General features: G+C 46.4%; 2 protein-coding genes across 4 annotated transcripts in view; one reads left to right on the top strand and one right to left on the bottom strand.

Moving 5' to 3' along the window:
• The window catches only part of APH1B (aph-1 homolog B, gamma-secretase subunit), a 62,134-nt gene extending 55,114 nt beyond the window's left edge, over positions 1 to 7,020 (top strand). Inside the window, exon 7 of the mRNA XM_033107591.1 lies at positions 6,644 to 7,020. The gene's annotated coding sequence lies outside the window, so the exon portion shown is untranslated. The remainder of the gene's footprint in view (positions 1 to 6,643) is intronic.
• CA12 (carbonic anhydrase 12) overlaps positions 1 to 20,618 on the bottom strand; it is a 48,821-nt gene that overhangs the window by 11,440 nt on the left and 16,763 nt on the right. For all 3 annotated transcript variants that reach the window (XM_033107590.1, XM_033107589.1, XM_033107588.1), the window contains exons 3-7: positions 6,346 to 6,525; positions 5,341 to 5,483; positions 2,619 to 2,714; positions 1,684 to 1,747; positions 1,296 to 1,453 (exon numbers count right to left, since the gene is read on the bottom strand). In XM_033107590.1, coding sequence (XP_032963481.1) covers positions 1,296 to 1,453; positions 1,684 to 1,747; positions 2,619 to 2,714; positions 5,341 to 5,483; positions 6,346 to 6,525 — 641 coding nt within the window. The remainder of the gene's footprint in view (positions 1 to 1,295; positions 1,454 to 1,683; positions 1,748 to 2,618; positions 2,715 to 5,340; positions 5,484 to 6,345; positions 6,526 to 20,618) is intronic.

Below are 20,618 nucleotides of genomic sequence, written 5' to 3'. Positions count from 1 at the left end.
AGAAGAACAGAAACACACCCTGTAGACAGAGTGACAGGTCCCTTGCCTGATTTCAGTGGGGAAGAGACTGCCAGCTCTCACCTCCAGGGCCTAGGCAGGAGACAGCAGAAAGCAGTGGGAAAGCCGGAGAACTGCTCTGCTACCCTGCGGGCGTCTGGGTGATTGGGTACCGGCTGAGCTGGTTTGTTTTCCCACATCCCGAGACTTGGGGGAAGGTTAGTGCTGTTACCACCTGAAATCTGCCCTGCAGGGAGGGGAATCTGGGGTACTAGAGGGGCTCCTCAGCCTCTCCTGGAGACTGCACTGCTCTCCGGAGCCTGATTTGGAACCCAACTCTAAATCAGAGGGGCTTGGGGGCTTATTCTGATGGTGCCATCAGAAGGAACAAAAAGAGGGAAGCAAGAGTTTCACAGGTCATCTGACTGCTAGTTCCGTGGAATTTTCCTGCATCTACATAGATTATATAACCTGTTTCCAAGGCACTTTCCGGGTTAGGATGTTACTGCTTTCCCTGCACATTGTATCTCTTGATGCATCACGGCTTTATTCCTGTCCACCTACTAGCTGCCCTCTATCTCGGTTACACAGATCAGTAGCTCGTAGTAAAAACGCAGGAGCGACAGTTAGGATAAAGGCTGGGGTAGGCCATGAGCCAGTGTGCAGCATTGCCCCTGGCCGCCCAGCTCCCGGAAGCCCTTTTGCTTCTTGATGAGCTGAGGCTGTGTCATAGAGGGTCGGGCAGTGACCTGGAACTCAGACCTGACTTTGGGTCTTAGCTCTGTCACTAATCAGTCGTGATCCTGCAAGTTTCTTTTTTTCTAACCCTCACTTTCATCACCTATAAAATGAGAGGGTTAGAGATGATTGCTAAGGATTCCGATCCCCAGTTTTGAGTTAGACTGTGAGCTTCTTGAGGGCAGAGACCCTCACTTACTCACTGCTCCCAGCTCCCTGGTTGGTTAAACAAGTTAAGTGACTCCTATCTGTATTCTGCCTCTGTAAAGGAACCCTGCTCTCTCCTGCCTGGGAGGTGAACACCACCCACTGAGGGATGTATCAGGAAATATAGTTTAGCAATTCTTTTTTTAAAGAACTGTGGAGATGGATTCCTTTTCCTAGCTCTGTTTGATAGCTCCGCGTCTGAAGCTTAACCTGTAATTTCTGCAGCACTTCCAAGCACCTGCGGTCTTTGGAGAGGTTTTGAATAGCTGCCGGTGAAATTCTAAGGACACCAAGTCGTTGATTAGGATACGGGTGATAGCCCGTGGTCTCCGACTTGGAGGGGCACCAGTTACCTGCTCCTGGGAAATTTGCACAGGGTTCCTGAAAACCGTCCAGAGCACAGAGGGGTGGCAAGGAGGGGTGGTCAGGGACCCTTTGTAGTGGTAGTACTCAGCGGGTCTCTCGGGAAGCAGCTCTTCAATGCTGAAACCTGGAATGAACACTTCTTGGCCTGGAGAGACATGTTGGGGGGGGGGGTGTCGGTCCTGCTCCCCGTGGCAGACGTGCAGCTGAACATATGACTCAGCCTAGAAACATGAACTAGCCCCTTTCTGGGCCCTCTGACCCAAGGGCCTGGTCACAGAGAGCCACCGCCCCCTGCATTCATTTGTCTCCAGGTCATATAGGGCTGACTACATCCTTCTCCCGCAAAGTTTGAATTAGCATCCCAGGACCACTCACCTTTGTACTTTACATCTTGAAGGTGACTGAAGATCTTGTCATAGGATGGATTGAAGGAGCCCGTCTGCAACAGAGACAGGGCTGTTGAATGCTGACAGAATTCTATTGGCTGAGCCTGGGTTGACAATTGCTAATGGGAAGGCTGGACTGGGGTATGTGGTCGCCGCTGCCAGGCCCTTCCTATAGGACGCTCTTTACTAGGACAGTTGTGATGGCTCACTAGGCTGGGAGGGGATTGGTGTAATGGCCCTGCCCCCTTGCATCTCAGGACGGCCTATTTTCAGCTCAAGGCACTGGGGCTTTAGTATCCCAGAGCAAGGGATACAGCTTATGCTCCTGACTATCTGGCTGTGAGCCTGAAGGCCACAACTAGCATGTTTTCTAACCAGAACTTAAGGGAGCTTGAGTTCATGCAAAACAAGTCAGGCAGGTAAGCGTGTTGAGAAACAAGGTACATATTTCCTCACTAGGGAAAAATAGTGTAAGTGAATCAGGAGACATTCCCATTTCCTGGGATTAAGGAAGGAGCTCATTCCAGGGTCCATATAAAGGATGGAACTTGGGTACCAGGAGTTGTGTCAGGGATTCAGGCATCTGACGGGGCAGCATTGAGTGACTCCCCCTCCCATCTGACACACAGGTCCTATCCAACTGGGCAATTCCATGCGTTATGCAAGAGGACCGGGGACTAGGGCTCATTTTTCTAGTGTCACAAAGGACATGCCTATTTATGCTGCCCAGACGCAGAAAGTGCCATCTCCAGGCCAAGAGAGAAAGAACCCTATCAGGGAACACCCCCTGCTCTAGAGGCAAGACATAGCCAAAACAGGAGTGAGCTGCATACATCCAACAGATGGGTGTGCATGGAACCAAATGCCGAGTCGGGTATCATCCCACCTTCAAATTTCATGCAAAAATCCCTTCACATCTCTTACCTCTATGAGAACAGCTAGGACAGCAAGGCCTTCTGACTTGTTACTGGCGGTGCTGGCATTGGGGTACAGGTCCGAGTTGTAATGGACAATATGCAGCTGCAGTGGGCGAGAAGCCACTCATGAGGGGTGGGCACCTCATGGGAACCTTTTGCCTTTGCAGAAGAGTGGAATCCAACGGGGAGGACAGACCCCCTCCCTGGTATATTAGGCCTCCCCAGTTTCCCTTTTCCTTCAGTCCTCTGGACTGCAGACTTCGCCAGGGTAGACTGTCCATCTTATTCACTCATTGTATCCCAGTGTCTGATATGGTGCTTGGAAAGTACCAGGTGCATAATAGATATTGAATGAATGAATGAATGAATGAATGAATGAATGAATGAATGGGTTTTTATACTAGCCATCATGACAAAGCCTGGGTACTTTGGAGTACTTCTTCCTTCTGATTTTTCTTACTTGTTCTGGATCCTGGGGCAAAACGGTCTCGTGTGGCTTACCTAGCCTCAGCCTGGGCGCTCTGCCCTTGACCTGGAAGCGGTGGGGGCGGGGACGGCAAGCCTCCAACTGTAACTTAATCGTATTTGTATCCAGAGCAGGACATATTTATCCCTCAGGTGGAGAAAATCACAGCATGGCTTTCATAAAGGTTTTATCAGCCATATTTGAAAGGCCATGAAGCAGGAATGTTACTCCATGAATGTAGACTTTGACCTTTACAAAATAAAATTCTAACCTCATTTTTTCAAAGCAGAAATTATTTGTCATTGTTGAAGTGAGGGAGAGAGGAGTGTTTGAGAAACCTTAAGTTTAAAAAGTCTTGGCAAGCAGGAAGACATTATTATGACAAATGTTTAACCTGATTTTTAATCCTAAAGATGGTATCACTTGTTCTCCAAAAAACTACATTAGTAGATAGATTTATAGATATGACACATGCATTTTTGTTGATTATTTGCCTCTTGGGGCTAGGACACACTGATATTTTTATCTCTCTTTATTCATCTCTTTTCCCATCTTCTGTGGTTATAAATAGAATTCAAGAATATTTTATTGACTACAACTCAGTGTTCCCCAATTTTCAAGTGGCCCTTTCTAATTTTTAAAAATTATATCAAAGTATTGCTCCTTTTAAGTGGTCCTCTATTAAGGATGTCTTAGGGGCTCCTACTTCACCATCGTTCCCCCTGAAGGATGTAACCTCCGGCGTTGCCCTCCCCCCGCCTACCTGCTCCCCCCCCGCCCACCCCCCGCACCACACACACACACATCTTGGCCTGGCATCACTGGACAAATGGAGCAGAATTCTATGTGGGTAAAACCCCAGAGGTCCTTCATCCTTATTTCTTTTTTCAGCTGACCTTTGAACTTGTGGTCCGTCTTAGCACTTTCCTCACTAGGTTCAGCTTAAATCAAGAGGAGGTGAAGACTAATACAAACAGAAGGGAATTTCCTGCTGAGAGGATTAAGAGAATCTTCTTAGATAGACTCAATCCAGAAGAAGACCATCCACTCTAAGGATCTGCCACTCTAGGGTTAACTTGATGCATTTTTCTCTATCATTGCCATTTACGGTCCATCTTCATCAGACTCTCAGTCTGATGATGGGACTCAATAGCAGAAAATATGATAGCTAGAAATATTTTAAAATGTCCAAACCCTCTCAGCCTACACCTAACTCCTTCTTTATTCCCCATGGGAAAGTAGAAGCCTCCACGTTGCAAGTAGCCTGGAAGAAATCGCAGTCCTGGAAACGTGGAGAGGGGCCTGGTCTGAAATATGTGCACCTCCAGTAGTGCCCTCATTTTGGAGCAGAATTATAGTCCCTCCACCCTTGTAACTCAACCTATAATTAGCCTGAGACATTAAGCAGTTCAGCAATTAAAAACAGAGGACAGTGGTCGTGTCCTTATTTACTGTGGGTTCCACCGGCTGATCAGTAGCATTTATCTCCTTGTATTACCCTGTAAACATTCAGAACCACACCCCCAAGTTCAAGTCCACAGGAGCTTTGACATGGAGCAACTCCATGCCCCGCCCCATTGCACACGTATAGAGCAGGTCCAAAGCTCTGAGTCTCTTCCTGTTTTCCTTTGGCATTTTGGGTCCGTGCCTCAGGGCGACATCACACAAGGCTACGCTGATGTCCCAAGCTATCCTCAGTGAGTCTCTGGTTGCCATGATGCCCTGTATGTTATGATGCCAACCATCCCTCGATTTGGGGCAGCCTAGTTCTGGCCCTGGGTCTCCAAGTCCTGTGAATAATCTGTGTCCAGGGAAAGTAAGATGGGCTGGGAAAGACCTATGCAAACAGCATGACATGGGAAAAAAGACTGGGGGAGCAATTAGCAGTGGGATGCATCAGACAGACAAGCTGGTGGGATCTTAGTCTGCAAAGAGAAGGGTGAGGTCTAGAAAAGGACCGTGTGTCCCACTGTGCTCCCTGGGAGCACTCTTCCTTCTGAGCGGCATTACTCAGTAAAAGACGTAGGACAACCTCGGCATGTTCGGGAGAGGGACGGGATCAGGGCACCACAGAGGAGCTGCAGGGTGGCCAGAGTGGCTGTACCTTCCTGTGCTCCTGAGGGCCAGGCGTGGGTGTGGAGGTCGAAGGCAGCCCCCACCCCCACCTCCCCGTGCTCTGATCTTGTCTGCATACCAGCCAAGTGGAAGGATGCCAGGCCACCCACCGCCAGACAGCGTCCGCCAGACTGGCCACCCCACTCACCTCCGCAGCAAAGTGCTTCCCACCGACAGTGTGCTCGGAGCCGTGGGGCTCGTTCTGGTTCCCCCAGTGCAGGTGTAGCTGCGTGGCACTGTAGCGGAACCGGAATCCCTGGATGTGCATGCCTGGGGGCAGCTTCAGCTTCACTGTGGGGAGTGGAGGGGTAGTTTTCAGAGACAATACCTGCCCAGGGCCCAGACGGGCGGGGGGGCGGGGCAGACAGGGGAAGGCAGGTAGATGCAGCAAGGTGTAGACCAGAAATACAGCCTGTGGGCCTGCAGACCTGGCTTCTTTCCCTGGGAATATACCTATTTCACTGAAGCAATTCCAGCCGTACCATCCCCTTCTTGATTCCCTGTCAGAAATGATGGCAGGAACACTAATACTAGACCAAGGGATGGATGTTTATTTATATATCCATGTATTACACACCTGGCTATGAAGATAGAACCTTTAATGAAGTACCTGCCAAGCTATAGATTCTGTAACAACAACAATAATAATTGCTATTTATAAAGCATCTACTCTATGCCAGAGCCCAACATACATAATCTCTAGTCTTCACAGTACCCACCAATATGCCCATTTTCCAGGTGAAAGCTCAAGGAGGTTAAAATTCTCACACAGAGTCTCAGGACTCCTAAGTAATCAAGCTGGGGTTCAAATCCAGGTTGGTTTGACTCCAAAGCTTGGCTGTGCGCCCACATGAACTGTGTGGTTGCTTGCGTTCATGATGCCTAAGAATCCACTCCTGCAGCACAGCCAACGGGCCGAGGGGCTCAGACCTGCCCCCTGTCCCCTCCCAAGCGATATGCTTCTGAGAGGTACTGCCCTGGCAGCACAGCCCGAGCCCAGGGCCTCCAGCACTCCCTAGAGAGAGTGGTTTGGGCCTCCCCCAAGGGCTCCCCCCTGCTCCTCCCTCACTGAAGCCCCTCCCTGGCAGATTGAAGAGGGAGCTGAGGGAAGCTCAGACATCGCCCCCGCAAGTCTCTGAGGTGTCTCCCCCACCTGAATGGCCATTGTTGGTCAGGATAAATTGCTCGTTGGCAGGCACGTTGTATCCTTGGAACTCCAGGGGCACAAGGCTAGCATCATACTGGAGGATGTCACTGTGCAGGTCTATGGGGGACTGCAGCAGGCCCCCACATGATGGGTAGTTCTTGGACCAGCTCTTCTCCCTGTCAGGACCTGGAAAGTGAGATTCAAGCCCAAGATTTAATCAGTTTTCCACAAATTGTTTTTCCCTCGCCTTCTAATTCCGTGTTCAATGCAATCACTCTTTTCCTTTTCTTTTCTTAATCTGCAGGGGTATATTCTTCAAGGCCCAGCGATCTCAGCCTATAGAATCAGGCCCAGCAAATGCCTCAAGACCACTTGCTCTTCAAGTGACGTGGGGAAAAGAGGACGAGAGCAGCCCCATGCCAGGGACGAGCGCCTACCAAGCTCTGCTTCATTTTGTACTTTGTTCGTATTTTGACACAAGACACATCCTCTCCACGTGAAGACCTGCTGACTTTCAGCAATTGAGCAGCTGTTTATTGAACACCTATTATGAACAGGGATTGCTGTGGGTCTTTGGGCTGCCAAGGTGAACACAACCCTAGGACCCCTCTGCCCAAACTTGTTTTCTAGTGGGGAAGAATTTAATAAATCCACTGGGATGCTCCAGATTGGAAAAATTAGTGTCTGACTGACTGTAACTCAAGGTAGATCTTTGAGGCGAATGGATTTACAGGTATGATCTTGGGAGGAAATCCTTGAGGACATTGGCTCTTGATACCCATGTCTAAGGTAAGTGTAGAACCCAACTTGAAAGGGATGCTTGAGAAATATCAAGGATAGGCCTGGAGTCACAGAGCTAAACGAAAGGTTTATGTCGGGGGGAAAAGTATGGTAATACTACAAACGAATTATTACAATATAATTGGCAAACTATCAGTGAGAAGGAACAGACTTAAAAAATACATCCTCCAGGGCTCAGGCTTCTTGCTAACTACCAGGTAATAGTCCTTCCTCTGGAAATGAAAATAAACAATCCAATCCCATGTTCAGATACACTTTCTTACTCCAACAGGGAAAAGTCGTTAAAGAATGTAAAGCTGTATTTAAAAGATTATCTCCCATGGTAATTAAACGGATTTTCAAGCTGAGGTTTCTCCAGAAAAGCAAATAATTGGCATGTCATGGCTCGTTAGAGTAGAATCGTGGTGCCCTGTGGGCTCTCTCAGAGTTGGGAACCAAGCATTGCCGTCTGGGGTCCATCCTTTAGTAATTTAGTATAAGGAAGGGTATTAACTAGAGCAGAGGTGAAAGGCACAGCACTTCTGGGAACCCTTTCACAGACAATAGCACCATTTCACAAGTGTGTAAGTGTGCATACTGGCCCACTATTTCCTACATCTTGTTCCCTAACAAGGGGACCTCATCTGCAAATAGGGAGACTCAGAAGCAAAACTTGGTGCCCACATTCATTAAAAATGGTGCTAGGAGTTGGTCCGAGGTCTGGACACACACAGTAGAACCCTACTGTGTTGTTTTCAGGCTGTCAACCTTTGGAAATACCTTTTCAGAAATAGTAGAGCTTGAAGGAAATTCAGAATCTCTAATCAAACTTCACTGGATATCAGTTTTCTTACTTGCATATGTCAGAGTTTCCACTGAACTATATTGTTTTTATTTCCAAGGCCTCAAAGCCCTAGACTCAAGGCAACTCAACTACACCAAGATGACTAGGGGAGAAAGCGGCTGGAGAACACAAAGCAGTCACCCCAGGGGCAAACTGGAGGAAGACAGTTATTCAGCTGAGGGCAAAACCAAATTCTTTAGAGACAGCAGGGAACGGAGGTGAAGCAATCCGGAGGTATCATGCAAACCCTAAGGGTCAGGAAGAGGACATGCACGGATGGTAAGCCTTCCAGAGCAAGGCTGCCAGTCTTTTCTCTGTTCACAATACCACCTGAGCCCACAGTCAAGGTGGCAGAAGCTGCCAGACTGGCATGGATGGAAACACAGGCAGTCAGGAGGCGTAGCAATGAGAAGATTTCTCCTTGAATGCATGACTAAAGGGAACTGGCTTAGAAGAAGGACTTTCTTTTCCCAGAGCAAGGGTTCCAAAAGGTTTCATGAAGACGGCATTTTAGTAATAACTAAACCAAGAACTCCTTGGGGACCAGGACATCTCATTGTCATCTCTGTGAACTCATGTTGTGATTTAGGGTCACATGAATAATGCATTTAGGAAACATTTTCCCAAAGAATGAAAGACCCCAAAGAGCAGAGCGCTTGGGAAAGGGTTATCAGGAGGAATTGTTCTCTTTTATTTTGCCCTAAGTATTCTTCCTTGGATGTTAGGCTACATTCTGTATTTAGGGACAGGAAAGACCAAGGTTATAAAAGCAGTCAGTGGTGGCAAAATCGTCCTGGAAAAGAGAAGCAGCTCTATTGGACCAGGAGAGTCCAGGGAACAAGTTTCCAGCCCCTGCTGTCCCACCACCTCAGTGAGTGACCTCCATGAGGTCACGTTCCCTGCCTAAGTCTCCTTTGCCCTTGGTACAAATGCGAGGATTGGACACGCTGTTCCGGAACTTCCTGCTGGCTCTCAAACCCCGAGATTTAGTGAGATTACTAGGCTTAAGCGCCTTCACACTCTGAAGCAGGCGCGTTTGAACGAGTTGGAGAGGATTGCTCATGCCAAGGCAGCTCCTGGGCATGTGACAAGGTGCCCAGTGGGAACCAGCTGTGGGGATGAGGGCACAGGGCACCGCTGCTCCCGGGGCTGGCTGGAGAGTGGGCAGCGTCTGCTTCAGGAACCTGCCGTGGGTCTTGGCTGCCGGCCACAGGGGGCGCTCGTCCTTGAGCGTCAGTCAGGCTCTCAGGGCAGAGGGTCTGAAAAGCCTTTTGGATTCCTCCTCCTGCAGCTGCTGACGCTTATTCCTTCCTTCCTTCCTTCCTTCCTTCCTTCCTTCCTTCCTTCCTTCCTTCCTTCCTTCCTTCCTCCTTCCTTCCTTCCTTCCTTCCTTCCTTCCTTCCTTCCTTCCTTCCTTCCTTCCTTCCTTCCTTCCTTTCCTCGCTCCCTCCCCGCCTCCCTCCCTTCCTCCCTTTATGTCGTTATTTCAGTAGTCTTGGTCCTTACAACTCTACCACTCTACAGGATCAGCAAGGCAAGAATTAATCATTTTATAGATGAAAATTTTGAGATTAACTGACTTGCCCAAAGTTAGACTTCGGCTTAGTAACAGTTACCTTGCCTGGGTCACAAGACTCACATGCCCTTCTGTTTCAATACTTACTCAAGGGATCTTGTGCACCTTTCTCCTCCCTTTCCTGTGCTCTCCTTGAAGGCAAGGACCGTGTCTCATCCATCCCTGCCTTACCCACAATGCCTGGCACAAAAGCAGGCCCTCTCATGTTTACTGAGCTGGATGCTCCTGCTAATTTTGTGCTTGTTCCTCACGAGGGAAGCACGCACCTGTATTCTCCTAGCCTTCCATTCCCCAATATAATTTTTTCCCCTCAAAAAAGAAAAGGAAAATGGTGTCAGTTACTCAAGTTTAAAATTTACCCTCCTAGCTCTCTGGTTTACCTGCATGGGGATTTGTCCCGTTCGGGACCACTCATTGAAAAAGAAATCTGGTTGCTGACCTATAGCCTGGGACATGGCCTGCCAAGTATGAGGCTTCGTGGCAGTTCATAGGACCCTCCCCCAGCATATCGTAGCTGCTGTCCCCTTCTTGCACGGCTGGGGACATTATCAAAGCAGCCTTCATCTTTGAGGCTTGTAAATGAGTGACAGAGGTGCCACATGGGTGGGTACCAGGACAACCAGTATCAGGGTGTTGGCAGCAGACTCCTTTCTGCCCCCAGACTCCGCCTGGGCAAGGTGTGACTCGCCACCACAGAGACACTGGCCTCTTCGTTGGCAGCTACAGCTCAGGCTGCAATTTTTCAACTCAGTCTCAGCTTTGTGCTCACGCTCATGCCATGTGCTCTGCTGCCAGAAGACCTCCCTTAGGACTGGACTGACTTCCAAGAGAAGCATTTATTTCCAGCTACCGTAAAAATGTGACTTGAGTTTTGACGTTGCTTCCTCAGTGGGTTGGATTCCTCCCATGATCGTGATAAAGGAGATCATGTGTATCTCCAAGTTTGTTTTTCCACATAAAAATCGAGGCATTATCTTTCCAGTTCATGACTTTTTCTGCTTTAGGCAAAACAGAAGTGGACCGGATTTCTGTTTTGAAATGTAACAAGAGATTAATATGGCACAGCTCAAAATGCCTCTAGTGATTTTTGATTGGGAATTAGGAGGCTCAGGGTGCAAGACTTGCATCACCCAAGGACCAGAACTTTTTCAGGGACTTATATTTGGCTATTTTCCTTAATATACCTGTGTCTTATTTTAAAACTTAATTAAAGAACATTCCAAAGCAGATACAGAAATAAACAGTATGCCCCCCAGTACCTGTCTATTCATGATTAGTTTACTTTCACCAATTCCCCCATCCATTTCTCCCTCCGTTGGATTACTCTGAAAAAACTCTATGGATGCTTATGTATAACTAAAGAAAAGAACCCTTAAAAAAAATAACCACAATATCCTTTTAACGTCTACAAACTGCTAATAATTTCTTAATGTCATCAAATATCAGTGAGTGTTCACACTTGCCCAGTGGTCTCACAAATCTATTTAACAGTTTGAGTCAGAGTCCAAATAAAGTCTATGTATTGTGACTGATGAATATGTCTCTTAAGTTTCCATTTATCTATAAGTCCCTCTTTCATCTTTCTTCAACATGGGGTACTTAATACACACACACACACACACACACACACACACACACGCTCATTACTGTCTTGGGCAAATAATTTGTGCAAGTAAATGAAGGATAATTTTATTATTTTGTGACCATTTTTGCAGACATGATATAAGGGAAAGTAAAAAAAATTAATTTATTTTTTATTACAGTTGACATACAATATTATATTAGTTTCGGGTAGTAAAAATTTTATAGGTTGAGTAGTTTCTTATACACCTGGTACACACACATTATAGCGTATATTGTACTAATCAAAGTACATAGAGCTCCTTAGAAGACAAGAACTATGTAATTACTGGTACAGTTTGATTACTATTTCTCACTGATTACTATTTCTCACTGACTGTGCATCCCGTGTGCTCAAGAATAATAAAAATTTTAATGAAAATAAATATTATTTGTAACTTGAACTGTATCTGATGAGTCTGGACCAAAAAAAGGTAGCACATTATGATGATTCTACTTGAGGTTTGTCCTTTTGGGCCTTTCTAATAAGTCAGCCTCTCAGACCTACCAGCTGCCCCCAACATTTCTTGGTGGTTGTACTCTCTGAAGTAGACCCCTCAGTGTCTGTGTGAATGCTTGAGCAAGCAGCGCCTGGAGTCAGTCCTGGGTCACTGGCTCTAGGGTATGCCTCTTTGGACTGGCTACCAAAGCACAGTCAGATCAAAACTTACCCCAATGGATAAAACTAGTGTTAAAGTTTACACATTCTGGATATTGACACATTTGGAGTCAAAATTTCAGTGCAATAAAAGCTTTAGGTCAGCCCCCAAAGTTTGTTTTGTATTAGGGGATCTGACTATAGTGAAAATGTATCTAGTCCTGGCATGTATATTTGAAAATGATTGCAGGCTGTGTCTCAAATTCGAATACACATTTAATAAAATACATCATATTTGCAATAAAAATGAGTATTCAAATGTTGAATGAAGGAGAAAATCGCTAAATACCTTCCTTGAAGTGCTATTTAGTTTTGAAGTTAATAAATTCATTTATTCAACAAATGTGCCTACTATGTGCCAAGCACTGTATGAGGTGTTGATGATACAATGGAGAATATAACAGATCTGGTCTCTGTCCTCACGGAGCTTATGGTCCAGTGGGAGAGACTGATAATAAATTATAAATAAGTAAACAAGCTAACCAATACATAAATAAGTACAGTCTGCAATCACTGTGCCATGAAGGAAATTAGCAAGGGCTGTGATGGAGAAAAGTGGAGGGACCACAATGGACCAGATGGTGCACGCAGGCTTCTCAGAGGAGCTGCCATTAAAGTTGACACTTAAAGGATGGAATAGAGCCAACCATGAGCAAAACCCAAGGAACAGCATTTCAGAGAGAAGGCACAGCAAGCTCCGAGGCCCTGCAGCAGCAGGGAGCTTGTATATTTTATGTGTATGTGATGTAAAGACTCAGAGAGAACCTAGATTTATCTGGCTTCCCCTCAGCCAGGCCGGGTGCTGCCCTACGACGAGGCTGAGCAGGAACCGTTCGGCAGCTGCTCAGGTACATGCCTGTTAGAAAGATCCTCTTTCAGGGGGCTGGTACACACCTCTCTCTGGAGGTCATCCATCAGTTGTGGTCCTGTGGCTGCAGCCACAGAGAACAAGGCTTAGCTGCAGGACTGCGGAGCGGAAGGCAGACTTCGTGTCCTTTCTAAATCCATCTCAGTACCAATACCTGTGGATGTTGGACGTGGAGACCACAATTCCAAAATACGTTTAATATATACTTTATAGCTATAGCTCCTGAAGTTCACTTCTGAAGTTGATTAAAAGACATACAGCTACTCATAAAAGTCCAGTGGGCTCAGCCTGTCGGTAGTATGGAGTCCACCTTGGCTGAATTCTGGGCCCCTGCAGGGTACCTTCTGCTGACTCTGCCTGTTTTCCTGCCGGTCCAGTGGGGAGTCATGGCCATAAAGCCCAAGATCCTGCCCAGAAGGAAAGGAGACTAGCAGGGGTGTGGGTTAATGATTGATGGATAAGGTCTTATGATTTTATTATAAACAAACAGAGGCCAAGGAATCAAACTGGCATTGAAGCTTTTCGTGTCACAAATGAATCAGAGCCAGGGTATGAGCAAGGGCTAGCGGGTCAGGGTAACTTGTTATTTATAAAGCTTCAAACTGGACTGCCACAGTGGGCCCCCTTGGAATTTATGTTATAGATCAATACAAATAGATATGTTTTCTAAAGATGCTTTTATCCATACTTGATATCAAATTTGTCTCTATTATTTCAGTTTTGTCTGGGTCAGCTTGAGGTAGAGGACTGAGATTGGGTCTCCGTGACTCCTCCCAAGCAGCTGTTGGCATCACTTCCGGTTTAGCCATGGCAGTGGAGGCCCACCGTGCAGGCTGGAGGGAGAAGAGGTAAGCTGCAAGACGGACTGCCCGCTCAACTCTCTCTGTGCCCTTAGGAAGTCCTCCCCCTCCCCTTTGCCTTGTCCAGACAGACCTTCCCTCTCTAATAAGAACTCTGCCAGGTTTTTTCTGAAGGGAAGGCTTTTCTAGGGAGGAGGGTGGGGATTCCAGGCTGCCAAAGGTAAGTGGGTGACAACTGTTTGCTTCTTCTCCTCCCTCTCTGCCACCCTCTTAGGTTCTCTGGCCTTACGGAGTGTTCATTGTGGAGCCCTGCAGCTTCTCTGGACTTCTCTGAGCCCAGTCTCACCTCTACATTTTATTACAGCAGTGCTGAGCTGCTAGCATTCTTCAGACACACCACGCTGCTTCCCGTCTCCCTGAAACACCCTCTCCCTGCCCCTCTCAGCCCCTTGTCGGTGCTCCTGTAGAGCCCTTTGCATGTATTTTTCCTAGCAGCACCTACACTTACCAAAATAATATTTTATGCCTTTCTACCCAGTAGACCAGTGGCTTACAAAGTGTAGTCTTTGGGCAACCATCATCATCATCACCACCACCTGGGAACTTGTTAGGAATGCAGATTCTCGGGCTGTGCCCCAGACCTGCGACTCAGAAGCTCTGCAGGTGGCGCCAGGCATCGGTCACTGAACAAGCCCACCAGGTTCTGATGCTCTGAAGACTGAGAACCACTGCAGTAGCTCTCGGCTCATTCACCCTTGTATCCTGACTCCAGTACAGAGCCTGTCACGTCCAAGTGTTCAACAAATGGTTCTTGAAGAACAATGATGACGAACCACTAATGAGTTAGACAAGTTTCTAAACTGGTAACAGCCTAACCTTAAGAATGAAACCCAGCCAGGCCCAAGTCACCAGTCAGGGCTCACATGTTATTCTCTTTGATCTTTTCTGACCTCTTCACAAAGGAGTCGTGGTAGATGTGAAAACGCTAAGTCCACGGTACAGCCATGTGTCCTGCTCTACCATCTTCAAGAGATTCACCTCACGCTGCCATTTCTATGACGTCCCTGCTCTACCATCTTGAAAAAGAATTTTATTCAATGTTGACCAGGAGGAACATAACTGTTTCTAAACCTGTTTTCGTGGCTCATTTCATTAATCTTTTTCTGTGTGTGGTAAAATATACATAACAAAATTTATTATTTTAGCCTTTTTTTAAGTGACGTCAGTGGCATTAAGTACATTCACACTGTTGTGCAACCATCTCCACTATCCATTTCCAGAACATTTCCCATCACCCCAAACACACATTCTGGTGGAAATATAAAATGGTGCAGCCGCTGTGAAAAGTCTGGTGGTTCCTTAAAAAGTTAAACATAGAATTATCACATGACTGGCAGTTCTACTCCTAGATATAGACACTCAAAGCAATTCAAAGTAGGGACCCAGATAGATACTTGTACACCAATATTCATAGCAGAACTACTCATAATAGCCAAAAGGTGAAAATGACCCAAGTGCAAATCAACACATGCGTGAAGAAACAAAATGTGGTATATACATGCAATGGAATATTATTCAGCCATAAAAAAGGGTCATCTCAGTTTAACGTACACGTTCTTTTCCAAGAATCTAACCAACTAGCTACAGAGGAGAGACATGGTAGGTCTCTATTTTCACATCTGCCAAGCTTATGCACAGCAGATGCTCAGTAAGCACTCACTGGTTGAAGAAAACTCACAATAGTGGTTGTCAAACTTTAGTGGGCATCAGAATCCCCGGGAGGGCTTGTGAAAACAGATTGCTGGGCCCCACCCTCAGAGTGTCTGATTCGGTAGGTTTTCGGTAGAGCCCCGCAGTCTGCATTTCTAACAAGTTCCCAGGTGATGCTGATCCTGCCCGTCTGGGGACCACGCTTTGAGAACTGCTGGTCTAGAGCAGTATTTCTCAACCCTGGCTGCACAGTGGAATCTCCAATAACTCCTAACTTTGTCCCTGGCCCAACCTGAGATCCTGGGTGGGGTCCAGATGTAGGAGGCTTTAAAAAACTGTCCAGGTGATTCTAATGTGCTGCCAGTTAAGAGGAGCTAGTGGAAAGCCCTCCCCATTAGATCAGCGGTGGTGTGGTTGGAGCTAGAGCTTGTTCCTCTCCGGTGTCAGGTAAGGTTGTTTTTTTTTTTTTTTTAAATCATAGTGATAGTTAACCCTTGAACAACTCAGGGGTTAGGGTCACTGACCGCCCCACCCTACATGCAGTTGAAAATCCTTTTATAACTTTTAACTCTCCCAAAACGTCAGTCCTCTATCGGTATCTGTAGAGGGTTGGTTCCAGGACATTCCCTCACACCAAAATCCCAGATGCTCAAGTGCCTTCTATAAAATGGTACAGCACAATGCATAGAGTCGGCCATCTGTATCTGCAGATTCCCAACCATGGATCGAAAATACTGTTTTTGATCTATGGTTGGTTGAATCTGTGGATTTGAAACCCAGGGATACAGAGGGCCGAGTGTATATTTATGGGGGGGGGGGAATCCATGTATAAGTGGATCTGTGCAGTTCAAACTGTGTTGTTCAAGGGTCAACTGTAATTAATTTTTATTGTGGTAAAATATATGTGACACAAATTTACCATTGGTGGCATTCAGTCTATTCACAGTGATGTGCAACTTTCACCGCTCTCGAGCTCCAGAACATTTTCATCACCCCGAAAGGAAACCCCAGACCCATGAAGCAATCATTTCCCTTCCCCATAGCTCCCCCTCCCCATACTCCCCGCCCCTGGCAACCACTAATTTACTTTCTGTCTCTAAGATTTGCCTATTCTGGATACTTCGTTTAGATGGAACCATACAATTTGTGTCTGCCTTCTTTTGTGTGATATAATATTTTCAAGTTTCATCCATGTTGTACCATTGAGCAGTGCTTAATTCCTTTTTATGGCTGAGAAATATCCCATTGTGTGGATATATCACGATTTGTTTATCCATTCATAGGGTTGCTTTTTATTGTAGTTTAAATATTTGACACTGGTTAAATTGCTATTCTCTTCTGTAAAATAGTTGTTGACTGAGATAAAGCATTGGTGTTTCTCCTGGGTGGGTTTCAGAAAACAGGCTGTGAATATAGCTGGCATGAAAGAAAGATGGAGAAAATACAGCCTGGTTTTCTGTAAAGAAGAATCTAGGGGCCAGTGAGACTATTATATGTCACAAGCTCTTGAATGAAAAGGGAAAACTTCAAATAATAATGATAATAAGGCATACTCCATACAAGGTGATGTAGCAATGTTCTCTGGCACTAAAAGGAAATGGGTGGGAGAGCAAATAATGTGGGCAGAGGCTGCTTTGTGACAGGCTCTTTCCCTGGCAAAGAGAGATTTGAAAATGTCACAGGTGCTTTTAATCCTCGGTATAACTGTCTGTTCCAGCTGCTCTCCTCTCACCATACATCTTCTCAGCACCCAGCCTTGTTAAAAGTGTGAGGCTGGCTGGGGCATGAAGCCATGACTTGATTCAGCAGTTAGACGGTAGGTGGGGGACGACCCTGGATGTGTAAGTTGAATGTGGCCCTGAACAAATTATTTAGTTGTGAACTTTTAATATCTATTTATTAGGACGAGTACCTCCCCTCTTGCTCCCACTCTGATTCCTCACCCCCTCTTTGCAGCCAAGCATCTTACACGAATTGTCTACACTGCTCACTTCTGCGTCTTCACTTCCCAGTCAGAGCTCAGTCTGGGACTTTGACTTCCCAGCCCACATCCCACTGAATTCGGATAGACTCTTCAGCCCTTGTTTTTCTTGCAGCCTTTGGCCCTGGAACCATACAATTTGTCGCCCTCCAACCCCCACCCTCATTTCTGAACCCTCTCCTGTCCCGGTTTCTGGAGACATTGCTCTGTCTGAGTTGTCCTCCCATTTCTTCTGTCCCTTCTTAGCTCTCTGTAGCCACCTGCCCCTTAATGTAAGCTGTCCTCGAGGTTTTGTCCTTGGTTTTGGCTCCTTCTTCTCCTCTTTCACACACACTCCCCTGGGATGATCCTATTCCACTTTTGGAATAGGATGGCTTCAACACCACCTCTGCCCTGCCCAGGGTTTCCTCCTGAGCTCCAGACAAGTTGCCTACAGAACACCCCCATTGGATGCTCTGTGGCTTCCTGAAATCAGACATGGCTGGAGGGGGAGGCAGACAAGCAAAAAAATAAAAAGTAACCAAACTCATCATCTTTTCCTCTCTCACCCTTCTCCCTCCAAAACCTCTTTTACCTCCTTCATCATTCTCTATCTATCTCAGCTGATGGTACCACCTGCCACACCAAAAGCCTGGAATCACAATGGACTCCTTTCTTTCTTCTCCTTTGGTGACCACTTCTAGCCATGGAGATGTAACAATTTTACTTTTTCAGGTATCTTTTTAAAAAATCTTTATTTTGAAAAAAAATTTACATATACAGAAAATTTGTAAGAATAGCACAATGAATTTCCATTATTCTTCACCTAGAATTACCAGTTGTTAACATTTTGCCACACCTGCTTTATTATCCTCTCTATATGTACATACACATGCTATAATTTCTGAACCATTTGAGAGAAAGTTATAGATACCATGCCCTATCGTACTTAAATACTTCACTGTCTATCTCCTGAGAAAAAGGACATTTTCTTACATAATCACAGTATAATGGGCAAAGTCAGGAACTTTTACTGTTAATATAATACTGTCATATACAATCAATATTCAAATTTTTACACTCAGTATCAAAGGATCTTCCCACAGATAATCTATTATTTATAAAGGGGAAAATGGTAACATTAAAATGGAGAAAGGTATCAGACATCGAAATGATCACCAAAAATGGGACAAGTGAAATCAAGTGCCCTCCTACCTAATGCATGAAGGACACGTTATTTCTGTGGGATTCATACCAAAATGTACAACCTTAATCTCATGAGGAAAACTTCAGATAAACCCAAACTGAGAGAGATTCTATGAAATAACTGGTCTGTGTGCTTCAGAAATGCCACGGGCATGAAAGGTCTACGAGACACCAAAAATAAATGCCCTGGGTCATCTGGATTGACTTCTGGTTCAGGAAAAAACAAGGCTATCAAGGCCCATAGTGACTTTCTTTAAACCTGGCCTTCGCCTGTCCCTCAGCACAGCGCGTGTTCAGACCCATAGCTCCGTATCTGTATCCCTCATCGATCTCATTTCTCCAGGCTTACCTTACAGCCCTCCACTCTCCACACTAACGCACACCAGATCTATACATTTCTTTGCTGAAAGTTCTTCAGGGGCTCCTTGAGCCTTCAGGATTAATCCCGGGGTCTGTAATGCAGCTCCCAAGACACTCATAATCCCACGCTCCTCTTCAGCCGTTGCTTCCCCCACACCACTTGTCAAAAGCTGGGGCGGTGGGTGTGTAAGACTTCACCCAGACTAACAAGTTAGCCTGCCACAGTTTCACGGATACCGGTGAAGACGCCAGGCTCCTGAGTCATAGGCTGAGGACAGTTTAATACAGTTAAGCCCTTACTTAACGTTATCAATAGGTCCTGTAACTTTTAAGCAAAACAACATATAACGAAACCAGTTTTACTACAGGCTACTTGATACAAACAAGCGTTACGTTTCTACAGCATCTCATCCATATTATAAAAGAATGACTAATGAAATGGCATGATTTAAGGACCTGCTGGACTCACAACAGTGGCAGAGTGACATTTGTGCCTGTTTCCCAAGCCCCAGTCCTCGGGGTGATGCGAGGAAGAGCAGGTGACACTGCACATACAAACTGCTCAGCATTACGGCGGAGGAACTCGGAGTTTAGGAAACCCCACTCTTTTAAAGGGGGAGGTTAGGGAATCTGACCAACCATTGCTCCCAAGGGAGACATTATCTTTATTTTTACTGAACAGGAAACAAATCTGCTCTCTGCCCTGATTTGCTACATAAACATCCTTGAAAAAGCCAGTCTGGAACAAAAGCTCTGTTCACACACATGATGTAACACGAGACCTGGGGAGAATAGTCTCCCAACACCACTCCTCAAACACGAGGCTGCTGCCATCCTGGTTCTCTAATTGTGCCCCATGCTCTCGCCTGCTTTTGGGACCTTTGTTGCCTGCAGTGGGAGACCAAACCGATCCCTGCAATGCATACCACCCACGCACAGGAGCTCGCTCATACACTCTCCTTGCCCTGCTAACTCCTTTGTCTTTCAAGTATCAGCTGCTCAGGCAGGCCTGAGAGCCACCTTCCCCCGCAAATTAAGACTTTTTGTCCCCACTCTGTGTCTTGGGTACATTATCATAGCACTTCATTTGCTCCGTGGTAACTACCTGTTTGCATGTGTGCTGGCCCCACAACTGTCAGCCCACTGAAGGCAAGGCCATGTTGTCCTGTCTCTGATATCCAGTGACCAGCCTACAAAGGGAATCATTAAGGACTGGTAGACAGAATAAGTGAATCAGTCAGTAAACGGTTACTTTAAAGCTGCCAGCAATTTCTTCCCGTCACTTGAGGTGGAATTGAATGTAAAAACTGAAGAAACTGGAAAACTGGCATGGAGTCAGGGGCAGGATAGGCTGGGGTTCCTAAGCACTCCCCCCATTCTGGAGGAGGGACCAGAAATGTGTCCTTGGGGAGGTCCTACCCACGTTGTGGGACAGAGCACTTTGACCAGCCTTCTTGGTTACACAGACATGAGGCCGGTCACTACCCCGCGTTTCTGCACAAGCACAGCCCCAGCTGGAACAGTCCAGATGCTCATGCTTCAGGTTGAGAGGCTAAGCGCTCTGTTGAGTGATCCAGCAATACACGCCGGGGGCATCGTTAACAGGTCTGCGCCCTCGCAAAGAACGTTTTTCTAAATATGAATTTAGATGCTCTGGACAGGAATGTTGTTGCCCCGCCTGGGATGTTACTTCAGACTAAGCCGATGGTTCTCAACAGGAATGATTTTGCCCCTCAGGACATTTGGTAATGTCTGTAAACATTTTCACTCCTGGCATCCAGTGGGTAGTAGCTAGTCATGGTGCTAAACATCCTACAACGCACAGGACAGGCCCCTACAACAAAAAGTTATCCTGCCCAATATGTCAATAGTGCAGAGGCTGACAAGCCCTGGACTA

This window comes from Rhinolophus ferrumequinum, chromosome 6, assembly GCF_004115265.2.
Source record: "Rhinolophus ferrumequinum isolate MPI-CBG mRhiFer1 chromosome 6, mRhiFer1_v1.p, whole genome shotgun sequence".
Taxonomy (NCBI): domain Eukaryota; kingdom Metazoa; phylum Chordata; class Mammalia; order Chiroptera; family Rhinolophidae; genus Rhinolophus; species Rhinolophus ferrumequinum.
This window is presented reverse-complemented; position numbering and strand designations above follow the sequence as displayed.